Source organism: Prunus persica, chromosome G4 (assembly GCF_000346465.2).
Source record: "Prunus persica cultivar Lovell chromosome G4, Prunus_persica_NCBIv2, whole genome shotgun sequence".
Taxonomy (NCBI): Eukaryota; Viridiplantae; Streptophyta; class Magnoliopsida; order Rosales; family Rosaceae; genus Prunus; species Prunus persica.
Genome location: NC_034012.1, coordinates 25083750 through 25095804, shown reverse-complemented (window position 1 = coordinate 25095804; position 12055 = coordinate 25083750). Strand labels below are relative to the sequence as shown.

Sequence of the window (12055 nt, the reverse complement as noted above, 5' to 3'; positions counted from 1 at the left end):
TTGGATAAATATATATATATATATTCTGGTAAAATTAAAAATATAACATTAAATATAAATATATATTTAATTTTACCGGTTTGGTTCAATTCGGTCTGATTTTTGAAGACATGAAACCGAATTCAAAACCGATCCGGTTCGATTTTTGACCGACTGTTGACTTTTTAATCAATTCGGTTTTTTTCCGATTTGGTTCGATGTAGTTCGACCCTGATTTCCAATTCGCCAATTTGAGTGCCCACCCCTACACGCACAGGCCTCAAAGTTCATGTGGTATTTATGAAAATTTCCCTTTATTTTTTATTATTGGCAATTTGGTTATCGTGTTCAAACTTGTCACCTAATTCATGGTCATGCAGTCCTTTTCTTCACGATTCAAAAGAAAAGAAAAAGAAAAAGAAAAAAAATCAATTCTTTGTACTTTTGAAAATGTAAAATCATTGTCTTCCCGTTCAATGACTCTCCAAGCTCATTCCAAATCATTTTCATGATGACAAATGATCAAACTGATGCAACGATATTAAAATGATCCAATTGAAAATTAAAAGATAAATCCGCCAAAACAGAAGTTCTGAACTCTTAAATATCCGCACAAAAAACAACTACCAAGGAGTTCCACAACCAAGATTTTCATAAAATTCCCAACTTGAAGCAAACAAGTAACAAACTAAAAACTAGTCCTGCTTTTTTAATGTGGCCACACCCGAAATTGGTGCCGATCATATCCGACCTAAGCCTTGGTGCCAATCATATCTGACCTAGGCCACAAGGGTGCTGGCGGTGGTAGATTCACTGCAAAAAGAGATCAAATGATATAAGCAATTAGGGAACAACTATGACACAAAATAAGATATAATTTGAAATGATCAAACAGCAGAAGCAATGCTTGTAGCGCAAATTTGTATAACCAGTCATGAAAAGAAGATAATTTAACGGAGAACCGCTCCAGTCTCATTGTCACAGATGCCACCCTATAACTAGCATGTTTATGGAATTGGGGGAAAACCAAATGCTAATATTTGACATATCTCACATAGATTTCATCTCCGAGGGAAAAGCACTCTAGAAATGTATAAGTTTCTTGAGGACAGCATAGAAAACTATTAGCTTCCCACATATAATGAGTTCTTCAGATTGTGAATGTTTCGCGAAAGGCAAATTAATACACAGTAAGCAGAAGAATCCTAAATTGTTTACGGAGCTAAGGCAACATCTATTTTCCATATAGGATATTAACACACTCTACCTAGTGTTAGAGAAGAATTCCATTAGGTGTCTTCAAGTGAGGCTAATGAAACCCCTACGACAGTCTCATGAATAAGACAAAATGATTCCAAAACAGAAAAAAGAAGAAGAAAAGATACTTACTACTTCCACACTGGTGGAAGCTTCTTTGTCTTCTTGTAGTAACGAGCAAGGCGATGGATTCTACTCTCAACCAGAATCAGTCTAAATTTAGAATCCTTGTCCTTCCTGTTCCTTTCCAAATGCTTCCTAATTGAGACAGCTTTCTTGATGAGGTGGTATAAATCCTCAGGTATTTCAGGAGCAAGACCTAACCCAGCAAAGAAAAAAGGAGAACGAAACCATTTACTCATTTGTGTTCAAATATAAAAACAAAACACGGAACAGAAACCAGGAGAAGACGCACCATGTGCCTTCAGTATACGTAATATCTTGCTTCCGGTAACACTCTTCACCTGAGCAATCCCATGAGAATCACGCAGAATGACACCAATTTGAGAGGGTGTTAGACCCTTCTTGGCAAATTTGCAAATGTTCTCCTCAACCTTAAACATAAAAAACAACTTGGTAAGTATAATACACAAAATGGAAATTAGTGTTTAGTTCCTTTGCATTGGGAATCAATTATCTTGGAAATATCAGTAGTTAACAACCAAATATACTCTCATTCACTCAATAGAGAGGAATGGGTTTGCAGCGTTTTCCATTGCCACAAAGGTACGTGGCCATTCATTTTAGATATAAAGGCATAACAATTGATTATATGAACATGGAACGCAGAAAACAAACTAAGTTTTGATTATTCTAAAATGCCAAAAACCACTCAAATAGAACCAAACAAAAGAAAAGGTCATTATGCTTCGTTTTCAATTTTAGAATTACAAAGATGCCAACTACAATCGCAACATTAACAGACTTGTAAGTACGAAAAATTCATGCTAATTAGAACATCACTACTATGTGTAGTACACTATAACCAGCCTCAAGGTTTCATTTGGTGCAAACAGCAAGGAAAGATGTGCCCAAATTACATTAAAAGAATCTGCTACCTTTTTTTGTTCTCTCACTGTTTAATCAATCCATTCAATGAAGATGAAAGACAGACCGAGAGAGTTGAACTAATAAGGCTCTGTTTGGTTGCTAATTGACTAAAGAAGACCCAAAAAACGTAAAACAATCCTTTACTGTCTGATACCAATTGGGTAAGAACAGCTTCTTCTTTTTTGTTCTTTTTCCCAAAAGTGGGGAATGACATTGAGCAAAATATTCAAAACTTACTTCAATTCACATTAACCAAACAAATCACAACAAACCAAACTAGTTAGAGTTAAGGTTTCTCACATCCTGAGTTGAGATCTTTAACCAGCTCGGAGGGGTCCTCTTGTATGGAAGAGCCGAAGCCGATATACCCTTACTGCAAAAACAGCACAAAGTACAACACCAAAAAGTGGTCAAGCTCAAACATATCAACAGAAGGCGAGAAGGCTTCACGGAGCTTATTTACAGAGCTTGTTCAGATAACAAGAAAATAACGAACCCTCTGCTGTGCATACGCCCCATGGTGCCGTTCTGGTCACTCTAGTTTTGCCGCCCTCTGTTACCTGCCGAGAAACCCTAAAATAAAGAGAGAGGTGGCTAACGAAATTCAGTAACTCAAACTGTCAAATTCTTAAGTATGAACATTAAAAAATCTGTAATTTTGAATCCCCACACAACAGCAACTGAAATTCTGAACTAAACCCAAAAAGAAATTAAAACCCAAATAAAAACCAAACAAAAAATGCAATATTATCACCCAAAATTTATATATCTGTGGAATGCATTGGAACCCAACAAGAAGAAAATGTGGGGAAAATAGAACGTACCGAGAGTGGAGAGAGAAGAAGGGGTGATGGGTTCTGTTAGAACAAGGAAGATAATAGAAGACGGCCAACAAGAAAAGAGGGTTGCGCGGCGGCAATATGCTGAGATATAGAGAGAAGAAAAGAGTTAGGGTTTACTAACGCGACGAGTATTATATCGCGTGTGTGCGGGTGTATGCTAATATAAAGTTCCAACCACTCAAATTTTCTCACTGCACATCATTTTATTTTACTTTTTCTTTTTTGGGTAAATAACGTGACACCATTTTGTTAGAGCATCTTCAATGGATATGTCTTATGTTGCACGGATATGGGTACACCAATACGGCAAAATTTCAAAAACTAAGATACAAACACGACATTAATAGGGCGATTAAAATAATATATATTTAAAAAATTATATAAATAGAAAAAATTAATAGTGTATCCATCATAAGTTCAAAACATAAAACTAAACACAAAATACAAGCCTTCATAAACAAAACATAAAATAAAAGTCTTCATAGAATTGTTCAAACCATATTAAAAAAAACAGAAAAATAAATTAAAACATTGAGAAGCCACTTCCCAAAACTTTAACTTCATTCATCATATTTGTCATGGGTAAATATGATAGCTTCTAATTCATTCTTCCCATTTCTTCTTCTTTTTTGGTTGTTCTCTCCCAAACGAAGCTTCTATCAAGAAGAAGAGGTTGGGTATTTACATATAGAGTTTCAAACTTTCAAGCAAAATTGCAAACTCTTGTAAACCCAGCTCTTTTCAAGAGGAAAATTCCCAATTGATTTGGCAAAATGCAATGAGAGAAGAACGTAAAGCTCTTCATGAAAATCAAACCTGACTATTGTCAAGTTGCCCAAAGGAAGAAAGTGGTTGGTTGCATATGTGTTTATAAAACCAAGTTTAACAACGATGGATCCATTGAAAGACACAAGACAAGGTTGGTGGCTAAAAGGTTTACTCAAACTTTTAGTACAGACTACAAGGAAACTTTTGCTCCTGTAGCAAAGATATAGTAAGAGTTTTCTTATCTGTTGCCATGAATAATGATTGAACTTAGTTTCAAATGGATGTGAAGAATGGCTCTTATTCTAGGGAACTAGAATAAGAGGTTTATATGAGCTTGTTGCCTAGTCATTCTCAAGAAAAACAAGAAAGAATGGTCTGTGATTACCCCAATTGACTGCAAGGCCAAACTTGGTCTAGATGGGGAATTGTTGGCAGATGCTAGTTATTATCTGAGGCTGGTTGGGAGGCTTAGTTATCTTACTATCACTCGTCCTGACATCTATCATGTAGTAAACTTAGTAAGCCAATTCATACATTCTCCTCGATCAACTCACCTGCAGGCAATCAAATGGATTCTTCGTTACCTAAGGGTGCCAAGTTGACCGGAAATCTACCGCAGGATATTGTACCTTCATTGGAGGAAATTTGGTAAGATGGAAGAGCAAGAAACAAAGTGTTATTGCTCGTTCAAATGCTGAAACCGAATATAGAGGCATGGCTGCTGTATCTTGAGAATTAATTTGGCTCCAAGGACTTCTCAATGATTTGGACTTTAAAGATCCACATACCATGTGACTCTCTTTTGTGAAAATCAGGCTGCCATTCACATCGCTTCCCATCCAATGTTATTTGAACACTCCACTCCCCACTCTTTTTTTCGCTAGACATCTACTTTCCTTCTTCCAGAACACCCCAAGCATTTTAGTAAACTGCGAAAGAATAATTATTTATCATTTACCACAACATAAATCTACAAAAAAGAAAAAATATGAAGCGTTCTTTCATGTGATGAAGTACTTGTACATCTCGGTATGTTACTTGTATTTGGACAATGTCTTTTCTCCTACATAATGCAACTCTTTGAGTCTAATCCTTGAGAAATTGCCTAACCCAGAAAACAAAGAACAAACCAAAAATTGGTTTTAGCTGTTGAATTGCAAATTCTAGTGTTTGAAAACAATCACTTTGTTTCTCTTATGAACATTTAAAAAACAACCAAATCTGTGTTATCCTTTCCTTCCTTTTCTAACTTGAATTCGGAAAAGATAAAAATTAAAAATAAAAAAATTGTATGATGGCCTTGAAATCTGACTGACAAGAAGACTTAGAGTCAATTGTTATGGCCATTAGGCAATGTGTGTTTTCTTCTCTTCTTTATCATGTAGTAGCCAAGGCCTCCAAAAACCAGAAGAATAATCAACCCATCAACCACTCCCACCAGGACCAAAACCCACCTTTTCAAATTGGACTTTCCATGGCCCCCATGAGCTGCTTTTCGAACCTTAACCATGTAGCTCAATTCATTTCCCCTTTCAACTTGTTTAACCCCAATTACCATTCCATAAAGAAAGCACTCTTCTACTTCCATGCCTCCTTTTGCAGTTGAATATAATGCAGATGTACAATTACAGTCTTCTAAGCACAAACTAGCACATGCTTCTTTGCTCACATTAACTATTTTAGGAGCACCCCTCAAAACACTACCAACACCCTTTAATTCAAGCATCTCTGCTTTAGTCTTGCCATTGCCACAAAACCCACCTGAAATTCCTTGACTGCAATCAGAATTACCACTTCTACTGGTCTCATTTTCGGCTATCAAAACTTGAATGCATGAACAAGCACTGGACAAGGTGCAAATCCCATAAGGCTTACAAGCCAATGGAAGATCACATGTGGTGTTGAGTGCTTGAAAAGCAGCGTCAAATTTAGCAATGCTGGGTGAGTAAAAATATAGCTTCAAATTTCCTGTTCTGTTCCCCAATGCTAAGAACCTCAGGGGCTGACCAAACTGAACTGTTTGATGATCAGATGGATGAATCTCCGCAATTTTCTTTTGTTTATCATTGAATAACTCTAAACCCTTGCGACCCAATTGAACATAAGCGATGTTTCTGTTCTTGGTAGGCTTAAATTCCCAATAGGAATAGTTCCACTTACCAGAATTCAAGTAGAGAGCAATCCTGCTCTGTTCAATTTCAAGTGAGTAGTATGAAGTGGAGTTGGTTGGAAATGAAATCAACCTAGAAGCCACACTTAGTCTCTGACCCCAAAGCATTACATCAGTTGGAAAATTAAAACTCTGCCACTTGATATTGCCCAACCCATCTAGCAGAACTAAATTTCCTGTCCTTAATATCTGTAACCTCTGCATCAAAATGACCAAAAAAGCAAAAAAAAAATAAAAAAATCAACATTGATCACATAAACAGGAAAAATAACATAAAGTTCTTGGTTTTTTTTCTTCTTTTTGGCTATAGCTTTACCTTCACACCTTGTCCAGAAGTCCCAGTTCTCCATCCAACTCTGTCTTTTGGACCCTTCAACCTCAAATCTCCATCTTGGGTGAGTTGAAGGACGCATATATTTGAAGTATAAAACTTTGAGTGATGACCAGAGTTCCAAACCTTGACATCTCCAAGAAAGACTTCCAAGGAGCATGAGTATTTGTCATTCACAGCTTCAACACTTAATGCAGTTTTAAAAGTTTGTGTGATTTCATTTGTCTCCATAAAAAATGCTCTCCCAATGAATCCTAAACTGTATTCAATGGGCACTGCCACAGTGAGCTGGTACCCAAGAGAGATATCTGTTTTGGAATGGCCATAAGTGAAGAAAAGAGAGAGAGAAATGAACAAATAGAGCTGCATGTGTGAATTTGCAGTCTCAAATTTCGCTTAGCAAGGCAATGAGATTTCCCTTTTCCTTTCTTTTCTTTTCTGGCAAGAATTGAGAAGAGAGGCAGAGAAGGACAAAAGGTAGGCATGAAATGTGCAGCTTTGCTAAAAGGGTTTGAGCTTTCATTTTGCTTTGTTTAATGTCTGCAAATGTGGGGAATTTAGTGGGGTTACTCATGGCACGCTGGAATGGTTTATGAATATTCTTGTTAAGGTATAATAAAAAGTTAAGGTATTAAAAGGTGATTCTCTACAGGCTGCCCACGCGAGGATGTTTTTGGTAAAGAGCATTAATTCACCAAAAATTCTCCTAAATTTTTGTACTCTTAATTTTTGGTAAATTTTTGTTAGATTGTGAAGATTTGGGAAACTCCTAAATACATAAAAAAAGAATTCCAAAACTATTGGGGTTCACATTTGAAGGAGTTGACTTTAGAAATCTATACAAGGTAAGGCAGCATTAACCAAGGAGAATTAAGGTGGTCTAACAAATTATAATCTCTCAAAAGAAATTTTTGTTAAATATTGACAAATCTTTCTAAACTATTCAATTGTATAAAGGGGGGAGAGAGGATCGAATTTGAGTGTAAAAAATAAACACACTGTCTTTACCAATTAATCTACTCGAATATAACCTCCTCAAATATGAACAAAAAATCTGATTTATAGTGAAATAACTTAATATTTGTAAACGATTTTGCTTGTATTATTGTGCAGTAAAAATGGCGTAAAAGTGCAGCTTGCGCCTGCTTGTGGGACACCCGCCCATCTAAATGCGTTGGGTGTTAAAACATTAATCGAGTGCCATTCTCTCTAGTGGGCAGCAGCAGGGTCCTTTAAAGATTTTGAGTGGCATCATGGAAAAAATGGGGCATGTGCCACGTGTACACTCAGGGTGCGCTACACGTGTCAGAATATATCCTGCTGACATTTGCCCTATAGCCTATGACTAGAGATGGCTTAAGCTCATCTAAATACAATAGATAACAGGTTGCAACTGGCATCTGGTATTAGATTAAGGCAACTTGTTCCCATGTCTGCATCAGGTCCTACTGATAAGGGAATATCAAATAGTGCTTATATTCATTTAAATAAAAGGAAATATCAAATGGATTGAATATCAAAGCTAGTTAATAAGGAGGATGCTGCTGCAAGTTCAAGTTCTGAGAATGTAACTAAGTTTCCACATGAGAGCCCTATGTCTGATTGCCGAAGCGAGATGGAGAAATATTGTTTGCCTACAGAGTTTGGGAATAAAAGAAAGCATTTCAGTGCAGTAAAGCCTCATTCTGAAGAATTCAGATTGTTCCAAGAGTTTTCGTTATAATGAACCTTTCGATATATGCTTGTCTGGAAGCACAAGTTATGAACTTCAAGCTTCTTTGTATGCAAGAAATATGGAAAACCAGAATGAAGAAGATCACATGGTTGAATTTACAAATCCAGAAGCACTGAATTCCACCAATCCAATACTGAGGCCGAGGATGGTATTATTGAAACATTTTGTCACCCACACTGAACAGGTATTGCTTTCTTTCATTTTAAATCTTAGTCTAGCAAATTAGCAATTCTATTCAAGAGCATTACCGTTCTCTGAAAGTTTTAATACCTCTGTACCATCTAAATTACAGGTTGAAATTGGGAAGAAGTGCAGGCAGCTTGGTCTAGGTCCTGGTGGCTTTTATCAGCCTGGTTACAAAGATGGAGCAAAACTTCATCTGCAGATGATGTGCCTTGGCCGCGACTGGGATCCTGAGACTAGGAAATATGGCTCTAGACGAACAATCGATGGTACTCAGCCTCCTGCTATTCCTCATGAATTTAGTTTGTTGGTTAAAAGAGGAATTGAAGAGGCGCATGCCCATATTAAAGAGGAATTCAGAGTTTCCAGTGTGGAAGAGATACTCCCTTCAATTTCTCCTGATATATGCATTGCCAACTTTTATACAACCAGTGGACGACTTGGCCTCCATCAGGTATGTTTATGCATGTTAGTTAATGAGCATATTCATATATAACTTTGAGTCAATGCAGTTAATTATTCAAAGATTCTAAATGTTTCTTAATAACAACAATAGCTGTTTGGTGCTGTAATGAAGTTTTTATTTTCAGGATCGCGACGAAGGCAGAAAGTCTCTCAAAGAAAGTTTTTCTTGCATATATGGGTTGGTGGGTTTAATCCTGAGTATGTAGAGTTATATAATTAATTAATTAAACCAATATTCTCATCCCATAACGGTCGTCAATTCATGAAACAATGAGTCCCCAATTTATTATTATCCATTACTTCTTTCGATATATATATATATATATATACACTAGTCTCTCTGCGTGTGCGAGAGGGTTTTATTTATTCGTGTGACTTCAAATTTTCTTGTTTTGCAATACTCTACTTGATAGGATTTTTAGTACTTGTGCAAACAGTGTTAAAATCACATAAAATACTTGCAAGAATACAAGGCTATTGTAGTATAGATGCTCATGCAAGGTCGTTTTCCTCAAGGACTAATTAGCAATTTATGTAAAAACAAATTCCAATTACTACTTAAAATAAAAAGTCAAGAAAGATGATTATAAATTTGGTTGATTCTAAAAAACAAATATTAAACAAAAACAAATACGATTGAAAGAAAGAGTTTTGAATATCAATTTATAAAAACACTAGGGTTTCACCATCACCTAGCAATCCTATGAACTTTTACCAATTACTTATGATTTGCACATGCCAATTTGAAGGTTAGGTTTTCCTAATGTATATTCTACTTGGAACCTCCAACACAGAACGTATATCTAACATGCAACCCGTCCGGACGTTCGGATCAAATCTGAACATGAAAGACTCATTAAGTTTTGTGAAAACCCTTTGAAAAACCATGCAACCCTTAAGACGTGGTGTTCATCTTAAGTGAAATTACAATTATTAATCACAAGAAGCTAGCATCAATTTCAGGGAACCTTCCGACCAAAATTGCATCCAATTACTTTTCTAAAGATCCTAATGGTGATCAGGCATTAAGACAATTAGATAGTTTAAAACAGTGATTAACAATTCAAGTAGGCATGCACTCATCATAAGCAATTAAATAAAAATCACATATTCATGCTAAGGTTCAAGGCTTCACCCTAGCAAAAGAAATTTAGTTACGCATACTCATAATTGAAATCCAAGAAAATATCATTAAGAAGAAAAGAACGAAAACACCTGAAAGTTGTGAAAACCCAAAACCCTAGCAATTGCTCTCCACAATACCAAGTTCAAAAGTGAAAAAGGGAGTCCTCAATTCCCTGTGAGAAAGAGCTTAAATATCCCTTAAAACCTAGCTGCCAATGTACAGCTTTTCTATCCCCACAAGGAAACTAATTAAAATAAAATAATACTAGGAAATAAAGTCCAAATTGGAATAGGAGAATCTGCCCAAAATCTGCCCAGCCACGTTTTGGCTCCAAACCTCCTCCAAATCTGGCCCAAGATAGCTTGTTTTAAAGATAAAAATGTTTCGAACACTTCTCTAGAAGGCCACGAACCCATCCGAGGTCATCTTGGACTCCAAAAACGCAATAAAAGCCCAACATGTCACTATTCCAGCATCGCGCACTGCTCCTTTATTTTGTTGCCAGAAAATAACCGCTTGGAAGAAAAATCTGAAATTTTGGTACGATCAAGCTAAGTGACTCAAGAACGTCCTCCAACTGAAATTACTCTAAAATTCCTCAATTTGATTATGTTTTGCTCTAGAGAGAATCGAAAGTCCTATATTGGAAATATAATTCAAAGTATCAAAATTCTTCCAAAATATTAACCAAAATATACTAAGAATGAGGTTAAATATATAATATAAAATATGTCCATCAAAATACCCCCAAACTTAGCTTTTGCTTGTCCTCAAGCGAAACAAGACTCAAATAAAAAATAAAAACTTAACAGACTAGACATCTGGTTAACACTTAACCAGGACAAAATTTCCATCTTCAAGTTGCAATCCATAGAAAATTTTAAAAACTAGAACATCCTTTCAATAGATCCAAGTAATCCCACCACAGAGTCTAAGCTATTTAGACTCAATTAGAAAAGAATTCACAAACTTCCTTCGGTGTAAAGTGAACCATCATGGTTATGGAGACTCGACTAAAACCCTTAACTCTCATCCCTTTTATTCATACTTCACACACTCCACACTTTTTTTATTTATTTTTTATATAGTAACAGTAGTGGTTGTGCAATGTTGGTTCCCTTAAGCTTTCGATCCAACCGTATAGCCAGCTTTAGGTCAATGTCTCCCAAACCACTCGGGTTTTAGGGCACTAGGTGTAGAACACCCCTAAGGACTTATTAACTCAAGCTGAAAAGGCTACGAAACCAACTAACCATCCTGCCTCATGCCAAAACTCTACCTTTTGTCTCGAGAATCACTGCTGATTAGGCAGGACTGGCCCGGTTACTAGCAAAGTTTCGGGTGAGGCAATTATTACTTTATAACACATACTAACTTTATTTATATTGAACAGAAATTAAAACACACTTGGACAAAAAGTAAGTATTCCAATCTCACTCCCCAAAAATTATGTTGGTGTGATGTGCAAATTTCAAAGTATAATTCATGAATTAGTGTCTAAGCAACAATAAATAGAAAAGACTCTACTGTGGGATTGATTTTCACCATGTCCATTTGTTCTAACGTTTAAAATAATCTATGGATATTGACTGAAAAAAAAAACGAAAATTTTTAAACAAGACTCAAAAGAATGAAAAATATAAAATTTACTTTCCCACCCCCAAACTTAAATCACACTTTGTCCTCAAGGTGTGGAAAATAAACAAAGGAAACAACTAAAGAAGTAATTAGGAGAGAAAAATAAAAACAAAGAAAAAGAAAAGAAAAGAACATAAAACAGAAATAGAAAAAAATAAAAATAAAATAAAATAAAATAAACGAAATAAAATAAAAATGAACACACCAGGGATGCGGAGGTGACGCTGCGGTGATTCGAAGGCAGGACCTGGAGCGGGATGCAAAGAGCGCTGACCAATACAACCACGTCCACACTTGCGTCAAATATGAGCGACAGCTACAATATAACCTGGTCAAGCTGCTGCATCTGTCATTTGAAAAACAATATTGGATTCCCTTCTCCTAGCCCGAGCCCAGAGCAGAAAGGCTCTCTTCTGTCCATTCCCAGCTCAGATGTAAATCACAAAAGACGCTTTTTTTATGTCACTCAGTTTCAACCCATCCATCTCCACCCTCTCCCCTTGTCATCTAT

General features: G+C 36.2%; 3 protein-coding genes across 3 annotated transcripts; 1 reads left to right on the top strand and 2 right to left on the bottom strand.

Moving 5' to 3' along the window:
* On the bottom strand, positions 508-3245 carry LOC18778862 (40S ribosomal protein S13). Its single transcript, XM_007212135.2, has 6 exons — positions 3111-3245; positions 2783-2859; positions 2587-2659; positions 1652-1790; positions 1369-1555; positions 508-792 (listed from the first exon to the last, which is right to left on the bottom strand). The coding sequence occupies exons 2-6, from the start codon at positions 2803-2805 to the stop codon at positions 759-761; spliced, it is 456 nt and encodes a 151-aa protein (XP_007212197.1). The 5' UTR covers positions 2806-2859; positions 3111-3245; the 3' UTR covers positions 508-758.
* LOC18779504 (G-type lectin S-receptor-like serine/threonine-protein kinase SD2-5) lies at positions 5177-6793 on the bottom strand. Its single transcript, XM_007212036.2, has 2 exons — positions 6383-6793; positions 5177-6264 (listed from the first exon to the last, which is right to left on the bottom strand). The coding sequence occupies exons 1-2, from the start codon at positions 6764-6766 to the stop codon at positions 5227-5229; spliced, it is 1422 nt and encodes a 473-aa protein (XP_007212098.1). The 5' UTR covers positions 6767-6793; the 3' UTR covers positions 5177-5226.
* LOC18779848 lies at positions 8191-8986 on the top strand. The gene is made up of 3 exons (XM_007212692.2): positions 8191-8316; positions 8425-8769; positions 8906-8986. Exons 1-3 carry the CDS (start codon positions 8191-8193, stop codon positions 8984-8986), a joined length of 552 nt encoding a protein of 183 aa, XP_007212754.2.